This window comes from Macrobrachium rosenbergii, chromosome 17, assembly GCF_040412425.1.
Source record: "Macrobrachium rosenbergii isolate ZJJX-2024 chromosome 17, ASM4041242v1, whole genome shotgun sequence".
Lineage (NCBI taxonomy): Eukaryota > Metazoa > Arthropoda > Malacostraca > Decapoda > Palaemonidae > Macrobrachium > Macrobrachium rosenbergii.
The window spans coordinates 15,119,650-15,142,090 of NC_089757.1; the positions used below are offsets into that span (position 1 = coordinate 15,119,650).

The 22,441-nt window shown below is 33.9% G+C and overlaps 1 protein-coding gene across 4 annotated transcripts in view; it reads right to left on the reverse strand.

Moving 5' to 3' along the window:
• Slob (Slowpoke binding protein) overlaps positions 1–15,537 on the reverse strand; it is a 449,205-nt gene extending 433,668 nt beyond the window's left edge. For 2 of the 4 annotated variants that reach the window (XR_010855826.1, XR_010855825.1), the window contains exon 1: positions 14,307–15,537. Coding sequence is in view for 1 of the 4 variants with exons in the window: in XM_067119630.1 (XP_066975731.1) it covers positions 14,307–14,941 (635 nt within the window). In the remaining 3 variants the exon portion in view is untranslated. The remainder of the gene's footprint in view (positions 1–14,306) is intronic. The other 2 variants (XR_010855824.1, XM_067119630.1) reach the window with 2 other exon arrangements.
• Between the last annotated feature and the right edge of the window lie 6,904 nt (positions 15,538–22,441).

Consider the following 22,441-nt stretch of genomic DNA (forward strand, 5'->3'; position numbering starts at 1 on the left):
ATGACTTTCGTGACGGTAACCGGTTAATTTTGGTTGAATTATATGAAAAACTGTTGTTAATATAACGTTTCAAATAATTAATTTTAAATGTTTGAAACCAAGGTCGCCCTCCATCAGAATAGTTTTCATCCTCGTACTAAACTCAGGAAGTCAAAATTAAAGCGGCTGGAGAACTAAATGGGGAAACGTCTGTGCATATTAAGAGCTCTGTTTTATATTCTAGGAGAGACTGACACTAGATCAAACACTTTCCTGTCTTTGATATCCATACAACCAATTTTACAAAGGCAAGGAGAAAGAGAACATAAGAAAAAAGGAGATGGAAAAATATATACAGTTGAATAAATAAATTAATAAACAAAAACTACAGAGACAACTGTCAATGAAACTGCTACTGAAATCTTTGGCCAAGGTACAAAGACCGATGCACAGAAACTAGGGGTTAAGGCAAACGTTTGAGACCAATATAGGTTGTTAACAAGAAAGTTTCAAGGAAAATCTAATCTGTACCTTGACGCCTCTGCTTAACTAAATTCTAAACATTAAAGAAAGAAAAACTGTCCGAATGATCATACCACTAGAGCGAAAATCTCCTAAGTGATTCACTGAAAGAAATGTGACTTACTGTTGCTGTTAAAGCATTGCAGCTCACGTTGTGGTCACATTAGTGTGCAGCGGAGCTTCGCAAGTAAAACACTTATAATAAGGTTAATTTTACAATGGAACTTTTCATTCATTTTTTCCTCATTACATACCATCATCACAAGATCAAAATTTTATATTCACTGTAAAAGGTTTCCCTGAAGGAAATTCACAATATAAAAGCAACAGACGTGGACAGTGAGGAACAATATATGGCTGGTACATAAACGGCCATCATGGGAGTTATCACCGCTGTAAATACGACTTCACTGAATATCCTAAGGGTATAATCTATACGTGACCCAAGCTTCCTTACATAACATTTGGAAAATAAAAAGATGCTAACCAAAAGTAGCTTCTGAAGCAAAATTTGATGTGGCCAAACCCAACAAAATGTCTGAAATTATTGATAAACGGTAGACTTAATAAGTACAATAAACCCAAGTTATATTTTTGCTTAATAATAATAATAATAATAATAATAATAATAATAATAATAATAATAATAATAATAATAATAATAATAATAATGTTTTCAAACTTCCACACATTTATGTGGCTCAAACTATCCTAATATCTAACATAATAATATTGAATCAGCTTTACTGAATGTGTGTGTGTGTGTGAGAGAGAGAGAGAGAGAGAGAGAGAGAGAGAGAGAGAGAGAGAGAGAGAGAGAGAGAGAGAGTAAACAAACCTCGACCCCATTATCTAACTATTCACGTGTAAATTAAAAAAAAAAAACTAACCACCCAGTTTTAAGAGAAGAACTTAAAAAATGGTTTAAAGTAACAATACCGTCCTTTTAATCATCCTGGAATTAGGAGCAAAGCCACTCACGTCTTCTAATGTTTGCAGGTTATAGTGGGACTATGATAAGACTGATGTTAAAACCGGGTGGTTATGTTTATATACATATATATATGTATATGTGTATATATATATATATATATATATATATATATATATACGTAATATTATATATATATATGCACTTATTATTATATATATATATATATATATATATATATATATATATGTTTATATATATATATATATATATATATATATACATATATAGTGTGTGTGTCTGAGAGAGAAGAGAGAGAGAGAGAGAGAGAGTAAGAGAGGATGTGTCTGTATGTATATCAATTTGGCCAATCTATCCAAGTCCTTGGCATAACACTGTAGATATAGTACGCATACTTATCGTAAAAGTCAATAACATTTCGCTGACCAATACAATTATAACAATAAATTCCATATTTTAATAAATTGCTTTTATTCACATGACCACTTATCCAACTTCCATTGGATCACGGCTCCCTATACCATAAAAATCCTCATAAACCGCTCTGGGCTCTCTCGCTCGTATAATGCCTGTAAATCCTCCCCACTGGATTCTCTCTCTATCTCTCTCTCCTCTAAACCTCTCTCTCTCTCTCTCTCTCTCTAAATATGAACCACAATGCCTATGGCTTTTAAGACATTCAAAAGTCATTTACACTCGAATACCGAAAAAACACCAACTTCTTGAAAGTTTTCAGAATTAATTTCTCTCTCTCTAACCTCAAAATGCACTCTCTCTCTCTCTCTCTCTCTCTCTCTCTCTCTCTCTCTCTCTCTCTCTCTCTCTCTCTCATAGGAATATACAAAACAAATCCCCAGGAAACTTTTTTTCCAAAACTTTTCAAGAGCAAACCGAGACTTACCAACGGAGATTCTACAACAGATTAGTTTTTATTCTTTTGATCTCAAAGCTTCTTTGACGCACTAAAAAGAAATGTCTTCAAATAATTTCCTTAATATATATATATGATAATAAACATACGAGAACACATTTAACTGAATGTCTTAGTTTAAAGTTGGTATGCATATATGAAAATGTCAACAAATTATATTTTATGTATAACTGCATCAACCATGAAAATTCCATATCATGTACATTTATGCTTTGAATATAACATATTCATGCACACACAACACCCAGTCACACATTTGGGATCTTACACACTCACATATATACATACATATATAAATATACATACACTCATACATACGTACACTCCAGTACCTTATATTGTCAATCAAAAAAAGCGTGGAGATGAAACCACAAAATGCCTCTGATCCCGTCTTTCTGTCACTCGTAATCTCATACATACATACATATATACATAAAGACCCTTTTATCTATTTATGTTAATCAGTATCACGGAAGCGGAGGCTGTTACATGATTGATGTCTTTTATTTATAACCTGATCTGGTGACGTCACTCGAACGCTTCCAGAGAGAGAGAGAGAGAGAGAGAGAGAGAGAGAGAGAGAGAGAGAGAGAGAGAGAGAGAGAGAGTCAATCCCTTCAAAAATGAAAGAATAACATCTTGCTCGTAAATCCATTATTTGTTACACGATCCGAACCTTCTCCTACTCATGCAATTTCCCCTGATAATATGAATCGCGCCGCCATTTCAAAGGAGGTCTGGTCACTGCGGAACACTGTCCTTGTCCTCAATTCTAAAGAAAGAGGACATTCTTTCTATCCATCCGATGGGTTGAGAGATTTTTGGAGTGTTTTTTTCTGAAAAATGTAGGATGTATTTTTCAAACCGATAATTACTATTCCATTATGGAGATGTCATTCGTGCTGTAATTAAACGTTATTTCGCAATTCTGATAAATTCCTCGATATACTAAAATATTAGGATAAATCTTTACAACTAAGTAGGTCCACAGAACTAGTTAGCTCCGGTTTTGCCTGTTTAATATAGATGTCAACTTAACAAAACTCAGATTTACCTAGGTGGAGCTGATGTAAGCTCTATACGATGAACAATGGCGAGAATCTATAAACTAAAACGCATTTTGTTCATGCGTTCTTTTGTGTGTAATATTGATTTACTGCGGGTAATGAACTTTGTCGTCGTTCAGGCTACGGTTAGTTTTCTCTCTCTCTCTCTCTCTCTCTCTCTCTCTCTCTCTCTCTCTCCAGTGGCCTCTATAAAATCATACAGATCGACAATACCTTGCTGAGATCTTCGGGACGGTACGTACCGTTCCTAGGGGAGCGGCTTATCGTCTTGATCTTTATTTATATTACCGTCATTCTTATTTTTTTATGATAACCGAATATAGGGTTTAGATCATGAACTGAATAAACGTTCATTGTAATAATAATAGAAAAATTGTAATCATACTTATTCGCATAAAGAAGTTTAAATACACTAAAATTCTAACCGGGAAGTGAGGATTGAATGGTTAACAACAAAATTAATTTAACTATAAAAGTGTGTTACTTTCCCAGAAAACATTTTTTTATAAAGGAACGTAATATTACGAAGGTAAAACCTTGACTCCAGCTACAGAACACTTAGAATTTATTCATATATATATATATATATATATATATATATATATATATATATATATATATATATATATATATAGTACATGTATATATATGTACATTTATATATTTACATATATACATACACACACACACACACACACACACACACACACACATATATATATATATATATTATATATATATATATATATATATATATATATATATATATATATATATATATATATTACACACATATATAAATACACACACAATATAAATATATATATATATATATATATATATATATATATATATATATATATACATACACGCTAACATCCGTCTAATCATTTAATATCACATGATCGGTTATAATGAGACAGTGTGACAATTAAATTCAAATTATGTTCATTTACAGCTATGACCTTTACAAACCGAGTGTATAAATAACAAGAGCAGCCGCCGCTTCGCTACAGCCACAGCTATTTTACAACGGTACCCGTCAATTAATAAAGACTTCAAGTCTATATTTCTTATGGATATTATTTGATGACAGATGCATTCCCCATAAGAGAGAGAGAGAGAGAGAGAGAGAGAGAGAGAGAGAGAGAGAAAGAGAGAGAGAGAGAGAGAGAGAGAGAGAGAGCCACATGTGTAGTTTATCTTAGATAAAAGAAAGAGAATACATTATAAACTGAATACAGTCTAAATATTTTTTAAATACATTTAAATGAGAGAGAGAGAGAGAGAGAGAGAGAGAGAGAGAGAGAGAGAGAGAGAGAGAGAGAGAGAGAGAGAGAGAATCGGCTACATATGCTGTTTATCTTAGGAGAAAGAAAGAGAAAAAGCGAGATGAAATTATGGAATAAATTGTAAATCTTGTTAAATAAATATGTATATGAGAGAGAGAGAGAGAGAGAGAGAGAGAGAGAGAGAGAGAGAGAGAGAGAGAGAGAGAGAGAGAGAGAGAGAGAGGAGTTGCAATTGCAGTGTATCTGCAGAGTACATGAAGAAAAGAGAGAGCGCGAGACAGCGTGAGACAGAGAGAGAGAGAGAGAGAGAGAGAGAGAGAGAGAGAGAGAGAGAGAGAGAGAGAGAGAGAGAAGAGGCTACAATTGCAGTGTATCTACAGAGTAAATGAAAAAAGAGAGAGAGAGAGAGAGAGAGAGAGAGAGAGAGAGAGAGAGAGAGAGAGAGAGAGAGAGAGAGAGAGAGAGAGAGAGGTTCTCGAACGAAATGCCACTGATGAAAAGTGGCTTCATTTATTTTTCGAGCAAAGATCCACCATCAATTGCTAAGGGCAAATGCCATATACCACAGAGGACTTCACCTAACTTCCTGAACTTCAGAGCTAAGGGTACTTCATTTGACCCCGGCAGCCTGAATCCCTCTCGATCAGGAAACTCTAATTGGTAGAACTCACCGAGAAATCCCCAGAATTAGTGCGAATTAACATAGGAAGTTCAATTAAGTGCCCACTATTAATTAGCCTTCCTAATGCACCTGTGAAAATCTTGACGTTACGCGGACGTTTCCAAGGCTTTATATATAACGTTTCACAACACATTTACTATTATTATTTTTAGTATCAGTGGTAGCATAGTATTGTTGATATTGTTTGGAAATAAATGAATGAAAAAATTCAAATGGATATAAATATAAATAAAGTCACCCTATATGAGCTAAATCACAGCAAAGAGACAAAAGCAACCCCCAGACGGTGAAATTGCAAATACAAAAAGGTAATCGGTATTGATCGCCATCAAATATTTTGAGATTTTCAATTTTAATTCTATAAACTTTAAGCCCAGGTGACCATTTCTTAAGGCCAATCTATAATGACCTCCTCCATATTCTTTCAATTTATTTCCATTTTATCAACTTGTACGCATCCTTATTGAAATAATTCTGCATTTATTCTTAGAGTAAAGAAATACAAAAGCCATCAACAACACGCGGGGCGTGTAGCGCCCTGGGACGAGATACAGAGTCATTCTATCCATCTTTAAAGAACAGTTTCGGTACCGGTAAGCTAGGACCACACCCCTTACCTCAATCACAGCTCCATAACAAGGTAAAAAATATCGTAGGAAACTCGAGTATTAGCCTTCAAGTAGATATATTCTAAGGATATCAGTCTGCAAACAGACAATATTTTATTATGGGTGTCAGTCTTCCACCAGATATATTGTTATGGATTTTATTGTTACAGTGGATGTATTTCGTTATGGATACCTACCTAGTCACAGTTATATTTTACTATAGATCAGTTTTCGAGTAGATTGCTTTGTTGTGGACGTCAGTCTGCGAAGATACTAACATTGTTACAGATGTCAGTTTGCGAATGGATATAGTTTATAAAGGATGTTAGTTTTCGAAAAGATATATTGTTTTATTGAACGTCAGTCTTGGCACAGATATATTTAGTTAACGTATCAGTCTTCAAACGTAAATTTTGTTAAGGATTTCAGTTTTATAACAGATATATTTTGTTATCGTGTCAGTCTCGGAAAAGACGCATTTTCTTATGATTGTGTCTTCGAAAAGATATATTGTTCTGGATGTCATGGCTGTCAGTCTTCGAACAGATATATTTTGTTACTGGTTTCAGGCAATAAAGGTATTTTCTGAATTCCCCTGGACTTTACTATATTAAACCTCACTATTTCCGTTTTCTGGTTTTATCTGTGATATTACCGTCACGGAAAGTAAGAAAATACTCAAAATATTAAAGCAATTCTAAGAGTATATATTTTCAAGCAATATATGACATTTAATAATGATTACTTTTAAAAGAAAAATCATACATTGTATAATTTTTTCTTTTAAAAGTGATTATGATTAAATGTCAAGCAATAATGAAGAGAATTAAGAAGAGTTGCCCATACCCTAAAATTAGAAGAAAAATATTCCAAAAAAGTATGAATATAAGTACATGTTCAGTATGGTATACAAAGCTACAAATAAACCTATGATAAATTCCAGAACTGAAAATTAGAAGTATAAGATAAATTCCAGAACTGAAAATTAAAAGTAAAAGATGAATTCCAGAACTGAAAATTAGAAGTATAAGATAAATTCCAGAACTGAAAATTAGAAGTAAAAGATAAATTCCAGAACTGAAAATTAGAAGCACATAAGTAAATGTAGCTCAGTGCGATCCACGTTATCTGAAGTTATTGTTACCAACAGATGTATGTATGAATCATGAAATTTGGCCCTTAAAGCCAAACCCTGGGGCACTGTCAGCCTTTCAGAGCTCAAAACAGTGAAAAGGGGAGTCGGAAAAGCTGGAGAGCAAGACAAAAAATAAATGTGATGAAGTAGAAGGATCTGAAAGCAGAGCTCAGAGAAAGTCCTGTAGTTGCACGAAGCAATAATTAGAGAGTCTACAAAACAAAATGGAAGACAGGAAGCAGGAATAGAGGTAAAGCATAAGGTTAAAAAGTGGGTGCAGTTATAGGCCTAAGGGATGCTGCAAACACCCTTCAATAATGCCCATAATGCACCACTTGAGGTGCGCTGACGGCACTAACCCCTTATGGGGTTATTCCAAGAGATGAAGAATTAAAAGCCCATAATTTTAGAAGTCGATAGAAGACGGCTAGAAAAATGGAAAAAACGAAATTAAATAAACTGGTGACCGGATCCATCAAAATTACAAGGATAGTAGAGCAATTTTAAATCAGGGGAACAAATTTCATGAGATGGAGTTGGAAAGAATGAGATAAAATAACAAGGCAAAATAAAGACTACAGATGTCGCAGTCATTCAAAAAAGTCTTGCGAAAACAACAAATCAGTGGCGAGGGTCGGATTACAGTAAGGAAGCCTTCTCATCTCCACTAGATGAAGGTCAAAGAGGTTTGGATTAGAGGAACTCAGCGGAAAAATGCTGATAGCAGCAATTACAGAAGAGACCAAATTAGTTGCAAGAGACAATTACAGCAAGGGACATTTCTGACATCAAATATTAATATGCCTGGAGAAATAAGAGCTAATGGAAAATAATTCAGACTAAAACCGTTCTTCTATGTAAGTCTGTTTATAGGAATTTTTTTGTGTTGTACCTAATACATTGCTGATTAGCGCAGAGGTTAAATGTTTACAAATAAATGAGTCATGACTCTTAAAACATGCTTATATATGCAAATATAAGTGAGCTTACAGAGGACTCCTTTCGTAACAACATCAACAATAATAAGTGTAATAAAAATAGTACACTTTAAGACAAAATGCTCCTGATAATAAAACATGTACATCAAAAGCACATCAGCGTCAGCCATTACTTACAACTCGAACCAAAACATCTAGATTAGCAAGAAAGAGAAAAACAAAACAAACTAAGAACAATATCACCAGAGATAAGAATACCCACTCAATATTCTAACCAAAAGTTCTTCAAATTTATTTTTGGAAAAGTTACCACACAGCCGCGTCTGAATACACTCCTTTGCAAGCTCGTAAGTTATTTGTGAGGTAAAGAAAGTTATTCCATTTCTTGCGGGGGCAAACGCTTTTCCCAGAGATATCTTCCCGTACCGGAAGCTTACTAGGGAATACATTTCCGAAGAGTGTCGAGGTTGACATGAATAACCCAGTAAAGGGGGGAAGGGGGTTGGGGAGTTAGGGAGACGGTGGTCAGGGCACTTACACCAAAAGGTGATTTGTTATGGGACGCCAATATGAGAGAATACGTCCCAGATATCCCATAAATTTGGCCCTCTCAGGATGAAGATCGCTCAGCCGTAAGGGGTCGCTTTTCCTGGTCCTTTTTTTAGAACTCGGGATCAAGTTATGGCAAAATCTTGTCACTATTTTTCATCTGAATTTCTGGTAATACTTTTATCATTGTGTGTGGCCTCTTCTCAGTGAGGATAAAATATGGAGGGGGTGGGGAGCGAGTGCAAGGTAAACGCCCATGCCATGGAAGAAAAAATTATACAAAAATTGCAATAAACTTTAGCTGCCTCGTATAAGCACCGCTGGATCTTATATGGACACTACGGTTCAAAGAAGATTTAAAGGTTACCTCTTTTCAAGCGATACAGAAAATCTAGTTATTTATAGCCCTTACTTCAAGACATCCAGGGGCTTACTGTTTCGTCCATGGAATAAAACTGACTTACTAATCTTCGAACAAGGAAAGGGAAATACAAAATAGGCAATTCATCTAAACATCAAAAATTAACAATACTTTTTGTTCCTGGTATTTTATTCACAATAAGCGATAAATGGCATTCCTTTGATCTGGAGTGGCTTTCCATACCGCCCGGCTTGTGTCGCTCAATATTGCATGACGCTCCAGAGGCTTGAAAAATCTCTCTGTCGTAATCAAGAGAAATTTTCGCCGAAACTAAACGAATGGACTCGCTTTTGTAAAGCACGGATCGTAAGAACTTCACCACGTCTTACGCTGTGGAAAAGAAGCCGGAAGGTTCAAGTCACGCGTTTAAAAAAGAAAAAAAAAAAAAACGAAAATTCACAGCACGCTTGTTTTGCTAGCCAGAAAATTCAAATTTCACCTGTGCCGAAAATAAAAGACTAAATATGTGCTTGTTTCAAAAAAAAAAAAAAAATAAATAACTTGTTGACTCGGAAAGGAAATGTATTATTTGCTTAAATATCCTAAATTATTATGTAAGAATTTGCACAAAAAAATATTTGAAGATTGGCTTCCGTGTTTTGAAATTCTCTTCGAACTCCCTATTATTTTCACATACATTCTGTTGCTCAAGTTTTCTGCTTTGCTTTTTATTATTATTATTATTATTATTATTATTATTATTATTATTATTATTATTATTATTATTATTATTATTATTATTAATAATAATATATATAATAATAATAATAATAATAATAATAATAATAATAATAATAATAATAATAAATTTTGTATAGGCTGTAAATTCACAATTCCATTTACATACATATTTCGCGACTCATTTAAACATGTTGCATCAAATAATTCTTCACATGTGCATTCTATCTTATTCGAAGTTTGAAAACCGCTGTTTCTTTAATATCATAGTACTTTATTATTTTCATCCCAGTAGCCCTCTAGTGAAAAGAATTAAACTTTTTATCCCAAATGAAAGCTATAAAAAGGGAAAACGTAATTTTATTTATATGAACGAAAAAATCTGTTCAGGACAATCATCTCAATGATATTTTTAGACTAATTTTGATTTAAGCTAAACAATTCTTCTTCCAGACTAGTACAAGGAAGAGGACTACATTTTAGAGTAATTTCAGTTTCACATAAAACATTTCAAAATGAATTTTCGATTCTGAATAGAAATTATAATTTTTTACAATATATATTGCTTCCACAGATTTCGTTCTATAGCAAGTAAAAACAGCGTATACATCATGCATGAAAAGAAATCCTTTTCTACGTCAGCGAAGAAAGTGATTCAATTCTTCTATGATCCTGGTAAAAGTCTTTAGCTATATACATATACAGACGATCATAAGGCTGCCAAAAGATACATATCCTAAGAAAAAATGTATTGAAAGCCGTTGTAGACTATAAATCACTACTTACAGAAATGGAAAAAATACATACAATCACAAACACTATATATATAAATATATATATATATATATATATATATATATATATATATATATATATATATATATATATATATATATATATATATATATATATATATATATATATATATATATATATATATATATATATATATATATATATAATATATATATATACTGTGTGAGTGTGTGTGAACGTTATGCTTATTTATACAGTATATATATATATATATATTTATGCGTTCTACCCACAGGCCGAACTACCCGCATGCGATCCCACATCACACATAAAAAAAGGCAAAGTAGCTTCGTGACAATAAACAGCAATGACGTCAATGTATTTCCAGATCAGGGAGACGTTACATACTGCACATACAGACATACATACATGCATACTTACACACACACATATATATATGTGTGTATATATATATATATATATATATATATATATATATATATATATATATATATATATATATATATGTATATATATATATATATATATATATATATATATATATATATATATATATATATATATTTATAACATTTAAAATGTTAACAATGCTGACAATGATGACTAAATTAAAAAAAAAAAAGTCCTGATAATAAATACATACACAGAAATAGCTGATATATTTCCATATATAACATGAAGTTCTAAAATAAAAGTATTTTTGTTTTTAATCCAACTTAAAAGCTTTCCATTTATAGCTTTCCGCCTACGACTTCTTCATAAATGGAACAAGACTCGTTCTATAAATAGATCGAGTCAAGTCGCTCCATAATCATAATTCATATCAAAATGGTCAATTTATAACTGTATGACAAGCTTATTTGTGTTTAATGTTAAAACTCATACTATGGGTAAAAAAAAATGAATGAATGTAGGTGCTAGAAAATAGTAAATAAAAAATTAAGGAATTATGGACGTTTTCAGAAAAATTAAAAAGAAAATATTCAATGTTAAAAATATACATTAAAACTCTCGAAAATTAAGAAAAAAATACTTTCTTTCATTAATCTTACTGCGTGGTATAGGAGACTGACTTATCATTTTATTAACGCTTTTTCAACATAAATGAATTTTTTAGTATGCATAACGAATTACTAAAACTATCTTTTCTGGGTGATGATTCTGGAAAGGTTTAAGGAAGCAGAAAGTGATCAAAGGAAATGTTTTTTTATTTCAATATCTCCGACACGAAAGAGAAAACCATATTACGTATTCCTCTCTCCTCTCTTTTCTGTGTTAAATGTTATAGTGTTTGTGGATTAGAAGAATGCTGGTCCTACACAGTTTTTTTATGCTCTCAAAACTTTTGTCATGCATCACTCTACTGAAGATGAATTCTAAATAGTGCTTGATGTGAAATGATTGCCTGTACTGTGATATCATTACGTTAACTTTATGTATGCATGCACACACATACATACATATATATATATATATATATATATATATATATATACATACATATATATATATATATATATATATATATATATATACATATATATATATATATATATATATATATATATATATATATATATATATATATATATAGAGAGAGAGAGAGAGAGAGAGAGAGAGAGAGAGAGAGAGAGAGAGAGAGAGAGAGAGAGAGAGAGAGAGAGAGAGAGAGAGAGAGAGACTGAGAAATCCAAATAACTTATTTTCATCCAAAGCTAAAGAGGAATTTTGCTAAACATGAATGCTTCTTATAGCTTAGGAAAAAGGGCGCTAATGCTAAGTCCACACAAATAAATTATTTGATTATCTATCTAAAATCCCTTTAACTCTGGATAAAAATAACTTACTCGAATTCCCTAACTTTTTAATTTTGTTTCTTCCGTTAGGACAACTTAACTGGATGAGAGAGCTAAACAATGCCAAAAACAATTAATAGATGTGATAGTAAAGTACTTCCAAAATAGTAATATGCAATCATTAAACAGGTATTTGAATGAACCGAATGAAATATTGGGATATACAATAAATTTTAAGCAATATACCAAACTATAGTCTTCAATTTCCGGAAATATAAAACTTCAATTATTACCTCAAAGGGTCAGCTATTGGAATAAGTGCTATTGCCTTTCCTTGATTTCCTTTTTCCTTACAGATGATTAATCATGACTGAATCTATAATAATTACTTACTGCAAAGAGATATGTAACTCACACTAATTTAATGACTGAATTAGAATAAGACTTGGTGAAATAAGTTTATGAAACACCTGAGTCCTGAATTTTTGCGTTTTTATAAACAAATGCATTCGTAAATAATAAATTTAAAAAGTGGTAATGTAATAATTACTTCTTGTTTCATCGACAAACGTGTGAATCCACTCTTTAATTAGTAACAACTTATGAAATCATCACGACGCCTAACATACTATTCACGGAAGCAAAATCATTTCGATTACCGGAATGATTTCATAAACACCTGTCAAGGTCTGGCTACGACTTGCAAACGCCGCCTTTTACAACCGAGGTGTTTCGCACGTGAGCCCACCTGCACGTGACCTTACTTGTCGGCACGTGTTTCCCCAAGAGCAATGATATACGTGAGAACAGCATTAGAGAGTCTTAATGCAGATGAGTGACCCTTTTTTAAATTTAACAATATAAAATTAGCAAAATATCGAAAGCTCTTTGTGAAACATTAAAGGGAAAGACTTGCAATTACAAAATGCCAAGAAAAGTAATTTTCTGCATCTCACACAGATTGACCTGTAGTGAGTGGGAAAAGGTGTTTAGCAAAATGTCAAAGGCCAATGGACGAGAGAGAGAGAGAGAGAGAGAGAGAGAGAGAGAGAGAGAGAGAGAGAGAGAGAGAGAGAGAGATACACTCACTTCACTATGTGATAAGAGTTCACAATTAATCTAAAACAACCGAGAGGCTTTTAAATTGACATAACCTTCCTTTCCCTTGGTAAAGGATGTATTTGATGTATTTTAAGGGTAATGTAACAAAAGGCTAAGCGATTTTCACACATAATAACGGCGAAGAAGTTTTCCTTGTATAGTTACCTATTTTAATGTTGAACATATGATAGTAAACATCAGTCTGACCAGCTAAATAAAGGTCCTATCATTTCCATTAAGATCTACACTTGATGGAAGAGGTTCCCCTTAATAAAGTCTCTCTCTCTCTCTCTCTCTCTCTCTCTCTCTCTCTCTCTCTCTCTCTCTCTCTCTCTCTCTCTCTCTCTCTCTCGCGAAATCCTGACACTGCAGGTGAAAGACGGTTCAAGCACTGACTTGCAAATGCATGAAAGCAAATGGTAAACACATTACGTGTGATAAACAATGCACGTCCAACTACCTTGTTAAACGATCAGATGACCATTCCAAGTTCTATAATTGCATTCAATATATACATAAGAGAAAGAAAAATTAATGAAGGGAGAGAGAGAGAGAGAGAGAGAGAGAGAGAGAGAGAGAGAGAGAGAGAGAGAGAGAGTGTGTGTGTGTGTAAACAGTGTTTTCATACAGACGTACTGTACATAGAGGATGCAGCCTGTATTTTGAATGTACTTACGCATGCACAGCATAAAAAAACAAAATCAGAAATTTTATGGAAAGAAGAAATATAAATTACAAATAGGAATCACTAAATGTCACAAGTTTAACTGAATTCACTCAATGATATATCTGAGCTAGAAGATACGAGAGAGAGAGAGAGAGAGAGAGAGAGAGAGAGAGAGAGAGAGAGAGAGAGAGAGTGTTACAACCACACTCACCCGTGCATGGCGTGTCGATGGGCGTGCTGGGTGGATGGGCGGGGTCTGCTCACAGCTACACAGGAGAAGAGTCTGGCCAAAGATTCGAGGCTGGCCGTGACCATACCAGCCTCGGCGCCGTTCCCACCCGATGCTTGCTGGTGCTGATGGAGGTTGCTGTTGTTGTTGCTGCTGTTGTTATTGTTGGGCAAGAGAGGCGACTCCACCAAGTCGTGGGCAAAGCCGTTTGGCACACTGCGGCAATTGCTGTTGGCGTTAGCGTGGTTGAGGTTAGCCGCGTAGGGCGCACGTTCACTGGATGGGTACCGTGAGCGCTCCCGCGAACAGTCCCGCGACACAGGCGCGTAATCGCTGAGGTTACTCGAGGCGCGAGTCAGACACACCGACGGCGACCCTTTCCGGCCGGGCGTCGGCACACAACTGGGCGAGGGAGCACGGCTGTGTGGGTTCGTGTTGGTCACTCCCCCGATCGGGCGCTCCTCCGCCCGGAGGTTTCGCCTCTCCCGCAGGTCTCTCTGCTGCTTCAGCAGTTTTCTGCGGCGTTTCGGGGTCAGCTTGCTCACGTTGGTGTACTTGTCGTGCCCCGTCCTGGCCATCCGGGCCCTTTGGGCCTGCATGCCGTACAGACCAAACATTTTCGATTAATTCGACGAAAAGGAAAAGAATAAACGTTTTCACCCAAAAGTATTTTTCGTAATAGTTTCGAAATCGTCTGTTCACGAACTCTGCTTTATAACTACATTAAACGAATGATGAACATGCATATTCATGCAGTTACCTCTTGCATCACATTTTAACCGTGAAAGGTAATACCCAGTCTATAAGCCATGCTCTGAATGAAGGGCGCAATTTTTGCCCCAATTTCCATGCTGGAGTCTCATGCTTCCCGGTCAAATTTCACGGAAAAACGTTGGCGGCATCAAACTAAAGTCACTCCGATATTACGAGCGCGGAACGCTGCCTGTCTTCCACATGCAATCATTTAGTAAAAGGCTTTCCAATCAATGTCAGTCCACCTGGTAATCAAACTAGTTATCCAACTGTTGACAACAGGCTTTTTGTACAGCAGTTTTTGAACGTTTTCAAACACATTTTGTCAAATACACAACGGTACTATTACATGACGACACCTGTTTGGGATATATGCATGCATAAAAAGCGTACATGCAGATGGCATTTCACATACGAAATAGAAGTTGGTTAGCATGCACTGTCCTGTTAATGCTATAACCAATATTATTCCTGTAATGAAGAACAGTATGAATTAAATAAATGAACATAAATTTACGCTTCCCTATCAGAAATAATATATAATTTAAATCCATGCTTCCCTTTCAGAAATATATAATTTAAATCCATGCTTCCCTTTCAGAAATAATATATAATTAAAACCATGGGATAATACTTCTTGAGAACAATATAAGTAAAAGCAATTATAGAGATCGTTGAAACAGAAACACAAAAAGACGGTATTAGCAGTACATGATTACATGAGGAGCCGAAGTAATTTTTGATTAATAAATATGATACAGAACAAGGATAATGTTTTATAGATACATGATACTTAAAAGAGAATAACATTCAATGATGACAAGAGGAAATCGTTGTTTTAAAGATACATAATGAGATGGACAGAGGAAAATTATGTTAAGAGATAAGCAATGAGACTGAGAAAGGAAAATTATTTTACGAGGTAGTTAATGAAATGAAGACTGGAAAACCCGTTTGGATGGTTAAATAAATTGCAGGAAATTTTCTATGGGAATCACGAGATTATCTTTTCAAAAGAAACGATATCAAATATGATGCCAAAAATATTTAGAAAAAAAAAAACGGTCAATATCTAAAGATCTCTGCCGGCAGGCTACATAAGCAAGTACGCTGGACTTGTCTAGAAATGCAATGAAAAAATGGAAGAAATGATGATAGAAAACTACCCATTAAGGCTTAAAAAATTTCTATACTCTTTCATCTACCTATTTAGTTAGACGACTGGTTCATCCAGCACCAGGACCAAAAGCTTAACGTGGACTCCGAGTCAGATTTTGACAATTTAGATAACGTGGACCTTACCCAACACCTAATAATGTCCGCTAATTATTCAAGCCAACAAAGTTGATAACCGAATTAGGGTCCTTCAGCCACCCTAAGTCAACACCTCACTGAACATCAAGTAAGCCCGGAGGTGATATAATATGTCCGATATTCCGGGGGAAAATTTGAGCCTCATTGTAAACATATGGAACAATTATAAAGTGCGTTACACCTCGAAGTCATTACTGTCACGGGGAGAATAACAAAAAGTCAGTAGTAGCCGTATTAGCGACAGAATGGGCAACAGATTTTTCTTGAAAAAACAATTCAACAAACATACCATCTGTCTCATTCTGACGGCGAATTGAGAAAATCGAGCAAAAGTGACGATCTTGAAACTAGGGGGATCACATAACGCATTCCACTGATGCTCCCAAAAGGACCTAGAGGAGCTCCTTCTCCGGGATCAAAGGAAATCTCTTTATCTTCCGATGGGCTCGCTGATCCCTTGGTTATGTGTCAAAGGATCTGCAAAAGCTACTCGATGAAAGAAGAACCGACAAAGTCTATTCCATCCTGACGCGATTGTGTAGACATTTTGTTTGAACTCCACATCCCACTCGTATAAGGATCTCGCCAAGTTTGTTTGGCCTTGCTGCAAACTTCAGTGACCTAATCAAATTTGCTTTCGACAAAAAAATTTTAAGTGTTACAGGACATTTACTTAAAAGAATTAAAATATTTTTCAAGGTGATAGTGCTGTTTTTCTTACAATACTATTACTAATAGGAAAAATGTGTGTATTAACAACAAATTAAGAGGGCTGGTTTCGGTAAATATCCTAAAGTCATCGAATAAAAATGTTATAAAAACTAAAACATATTGCCAAAATTTTAAACGTGTGCGCATCCAAGTTTGACATTGTGAAGGTTACAACACCATTACGAAATTCAATAAGCTACAGTAGCTTGAGACCACGACTAAGGTTCATTACTTACAGATGTGACACGTGTCAGTCTTTACGAACAAAGCATTCGTCAACTTAATAACCAAAATGAAAGTAGAGTGAATTTCATTTTTCATATATATATATATATATATATATATATATATATATATATATATATATATATATATATATATATATATATATATATATGGGTGTGCATATTATATATTATATATACAGATATATACATTTATGTATATATATACATACAATATCTATATACATATATGTATACACATACATATAGGAGCTGTATATATATGTATGTATATATATATATATATATATATATATATATATATATATATATATATATATATATATATATATATATATATATATATATATGGGTGTGTTGTGTGTATTATATATTATATATATACAGAAATATACATTTATGTATATATATGCACATACAATATCTATATACATATATGTATATACATACATATATATATATATATATATATATATATATATATATATATATGTATATAAATAGCCAACACACAATCACTTGTGGAACAGAAATAAATTTCTGACTCATCAGGATCGAACCCAGGTCTCTCAGTTGAAAGGCAAGGGCGCTGCCCACTAGGCCATACAAGTCATAAAAGAAGTTGGAACCTGAGGGCCACTGGGCACAAGGAATTACCTGGGCAAGCTAACTGCTTTCATACCAGAGTGTTTTCCCCAACTTCCCCAATCAGCAGTGACCCAACTGACAGCATTTCAGTCGAATTATTCACTCCCAGGTAAGTCCTTGTGTGCAGTGGCACTCAGGTTCCAACTTCTTTTATAACTTTAATGGCCTAGTGGGCAGCGCCCTTGCCTTTCAATTGAGAGACCTGGGTTCGATCCTAATGTGAACACACACACACACACACATATATATATAGTATATATATATATATATATATATATATATATATATATATATATATATATATATATATGTATATAAAATTGACTAGCTTTGCATTTGTTAAATACACCAAAATATCCTCCACGTTTTGTTAATATGATGTTTGAAATATATATATATATATATATATATATATATATATATATATATATATATATATATATATATATATATATATATATATATATTATATATATATATATATATATATATATATATATATATATATATATATAGGTTGAAGAGGTAAAGGCATGCATGTCTCTTACAAGAACAAGTTTATTCTGCCAACGTTTCACATCATATGATGCATCCTCAAGGCTGGAAATTACAGACAATAAATACTTAAAATGTCACTTCCACAATGGGAGAAGCTTCTTTGAAAATTTAAAAATTTTAAACATTTACAACTACAAAAAATTAAAACAAGAACTTGAAAGGAATACCTACAAAGGCAAGAGCTAAAAAGTGACTAGAAAGACAGGGAGGAAATAAACAAACGAAAGAAACCTACAACGAACGTGGAGAGTAAATTTTTTGTAGTTGTAAATGTTTAAAATTTTAAAATTTTTAAAGAAGCTATTCCCATTGTGGAAGTGACATTTTAAGTATTTATTGTCTGTAATTTCCAGCCTTGATGATGCATCATGTGATGTGAGACGTTGGCAGAATAAACTTGTTCTTGTAAGAGACATGCATGCCTTTACCTCTTCAACCTGAGATGTTTGTCGGGTCTGTTTCCCCTGCGATTCTTCTATGATTCTATCTATCTATCTATCTATATATATATATATATATATATATATATATATATATATATATATATATATATATATATATATATATATATATATATATATATATATATATATATATAATCATAAGTAACCAAAAACTGTGGCAGTTTCTTCGCTCCTGCCTGGTCTAGGTTTCCTAACAGAAATTTTAAATAACAAACTGTTACGTCGCTCCGGAGTGTGCCTAGTAAGCTTTGGGAAACATTCTAGAAAACGATAAAAACTAATGGAAAAGCATATTAAAGTTACTTAAGTCCGTTATCCATCAGTTAAAAGTCTCTCGAGTTACATTTTACCGTATTTTATTTTTCTGTCAAAAAACTCGTGCGCTGAACTAATCATTTTCTCCAAATTTACCCAACCTCACCGTAACCTATTTCAGCTCAAAATCCAGCCTAATAATAATGTTTCCATTTTATTTTGTTATTAACGGAAAGCCATTCGTTGGAAAAACTGAGATTCAACTATTTAATGAGGACGTGGTTGGAAAAGTCTACGGCATCGTTTTGCCACATTTAACTTACTTTGCCACCGGAGGACCTTGCTACTGCATGGTACTGGCAAAGGCTTACAGATCAGGCCAGTTTTATTTTTATAGAGATGACGTTATTGAAGTATTCCGAATATGGAACAAGACTATAAAATTCCTAATTACACCTAAAACTCTTTACTTGGAAATGAACAGGAGGCTAAACCATAGAATGGGGAGCAGAGGGTAAAATCTGAAGCAATAACCAAGTTAATCTTAACACTATACTGAGCGAAAGTTCGTGACAATAGCCGTTGTTCTATTATTCATTATTATTTTTATCGTTATCACCATTGGTAGTAATAGTAATAATAGTAGCGGATTGTAGAACAAATATGATCAAAGTAATCAGCAGCATATTAGTTATTAATAGCAGTGCTAGTAGCAGTAGTGTGATGAGAATATTAACATAATAAAAGCATGAACAGTGGGGGACAAAGGTCATAATTGTGTACGATGACGTTTTAATCACATCTAAATAAAATGTGAGCTTAAAAATTTACTACTCCTTGCCTTATAAAATATATTATTATACATAACTGTTTGGTTTATTAATAGAAATGGATATAATAAATAAAGCTTCTCGAACGATGACGAATTAAAAATCTTCATTCATTTTTACCTATATCTTGTCATTTTGCATTCTCTCTCTCTCTCTCTCTCTCTCTCTCTCTCTCTCTCTCTCTCTCTGTATTTATGAGCATTCTAGTCTTTAGAGCTGCTTAGTAAGCAAATACTCTTCATGATTCATTCCTGATAATGATGATGATTAATAATTTTAATAAAGAATATTACTAAAGAGCAACGCGCACAAGAACACAATTCACGTACGATCAAGGGTAACCTAAGTGTCTTAGTTAGGAGAATACACAAAATCCGTGGGACGAGAGACAACTCCCCCTCCCCAACAAGGATCAAAGCGCTACTCCAGTGGTCTTTTCATCATCTTCCTACCCTCCGAAGGCCGACTTCAGAGGGGATTGAAGGACGACTCCTGAAGCCTGAAGGACATCTTCAGGAAGCCGCTGAACAACGCCCTTGAGCAGCGGCAGCCTGCCGAGGGAACAGCTGTGTTTGCATAATTTTTCTTCGGAAGGGAACGGCTTTACAATCTCTTGCCTGTTATTGTAACGGGGAACTAAAAAGGTAACCGAGGTTTTCGGTATTCATTTCAAGGGGTATGTTTTTACCCAGCAAAAACAACTGCAGCAAGAACACTTGACCAGTATTCATATTCATCGTAAAACCACTACATTTCTATTGTGCACTAATAGGAAATTTCAATTATTTATATATATTATATATATATATATATATATATATATATATATATATATATATATATATATATATATATATATATATATATATATATATATATATGCGCTTGTGTGTGTGTGTGAAATATTTGCATAAATAAAAAAACTTAGAATTATAATGATAAAGTATCCAGATAAAATAAAAAAAATTCCTGCCTTTCCTGCACCGACAGTCATAAAGAAAAGCAACATTTTTGCTCCCTTTCTCTGAGTTCAAACCCGCTATGTGAAAAAGCTACTCCGCACTGCCGAGTATGAAAATTAAATTCTTGAACATTCTGAAGAGGAAACATAACTCCACAACGTTTTCTTTGCCTATTTTTCATACGCGATGACGTCAGTCATAAAGAAATAAGACTTTCACTCACTGATTTCTAAATAACCAAATGACTGGATTATTATTATTATTATTATTATTATTATTATTATTATTATTATTATTATTATTATTGTTGTTGTTGTAGTTGCTGATGTATTTTCTTTTATTTTACCATACCACTGATAGCTCAGTGGTAACTCTCGGAGGCTCAAAGTTTGTTCTCAGTAAGTAAATTAATACTTACTTAATGACTGCCATAAATTCAATATTGTAAAAACAAAAAATCTTCATTTCCTACACAATTTGCTTAAGTGCTTAAGAGCTTGGATTTCAAGACTTGATAATCATTACTGGTTGGGAAGTCACATACAACACTTGAAACTGTTAAAGTTACTTTATTCTCTACACTCTCGAATAAAGTCATGGAGGTTACTGATTAAATGTTAAAAATTTATGCTATGAATGCTTAATCTTAATTAAATTACAGTGTGTGTTTGCCCTTGTCTGCTCAGATGAGATATTTTCATCATGTTCCTTCATGGTAACGGTAGTAAAACAATACTCTAAAGTTTTCATTCATAGTTCATCCTGATTTCATTTTGAACTTGCAAGTTTCATGTCCGAAAGTTTACAGAGAGAGAGAGAGAGAGAGAGAGAGAGAGAGAGAGAGAGAGAGAGAGAGAGAGAGAGAGAGAGAGGTATGGAACAATAAAAGGATAAGCTAGGAGGAGAGAATTAAAGAGACAGAAGCGTGAGAATTAGACACAGCTCTCTCTCTCTCTCTCTCTCTCTCTCTCTCTCTCTCTCTCTCTCTCTCTCTCTCTCTCTCTCGTCGTTAGAGAATACCTTTAAAAATTCGTGAAACATTGTTTCCTAGGCTATCCAGAAAGGATACAAATCTCTGGAAGGCAGCCTACTAGCTGCAAATAAAACCCCTGATAACAACAGAGAGGCAATATAACAAGAGACCGTTGCCAAGGCTGGCTCGTCTATAAATACACTTATCGACTTCATACCCCTCTATTGACTATTCGCTGGACTGTTCATCTTCCAGTCACCATATACTACCCTCCTCTGACCCGCTGCTCTTAGCTTATTTACATACTCTCTCTCTCTCTCTCTCTCTCTCTCTCTCTCTCTCTCTCTCTCTCTCCATCTATCCACTTCACCATAAGTAGCATTATTCAGAATGATATAAAATTC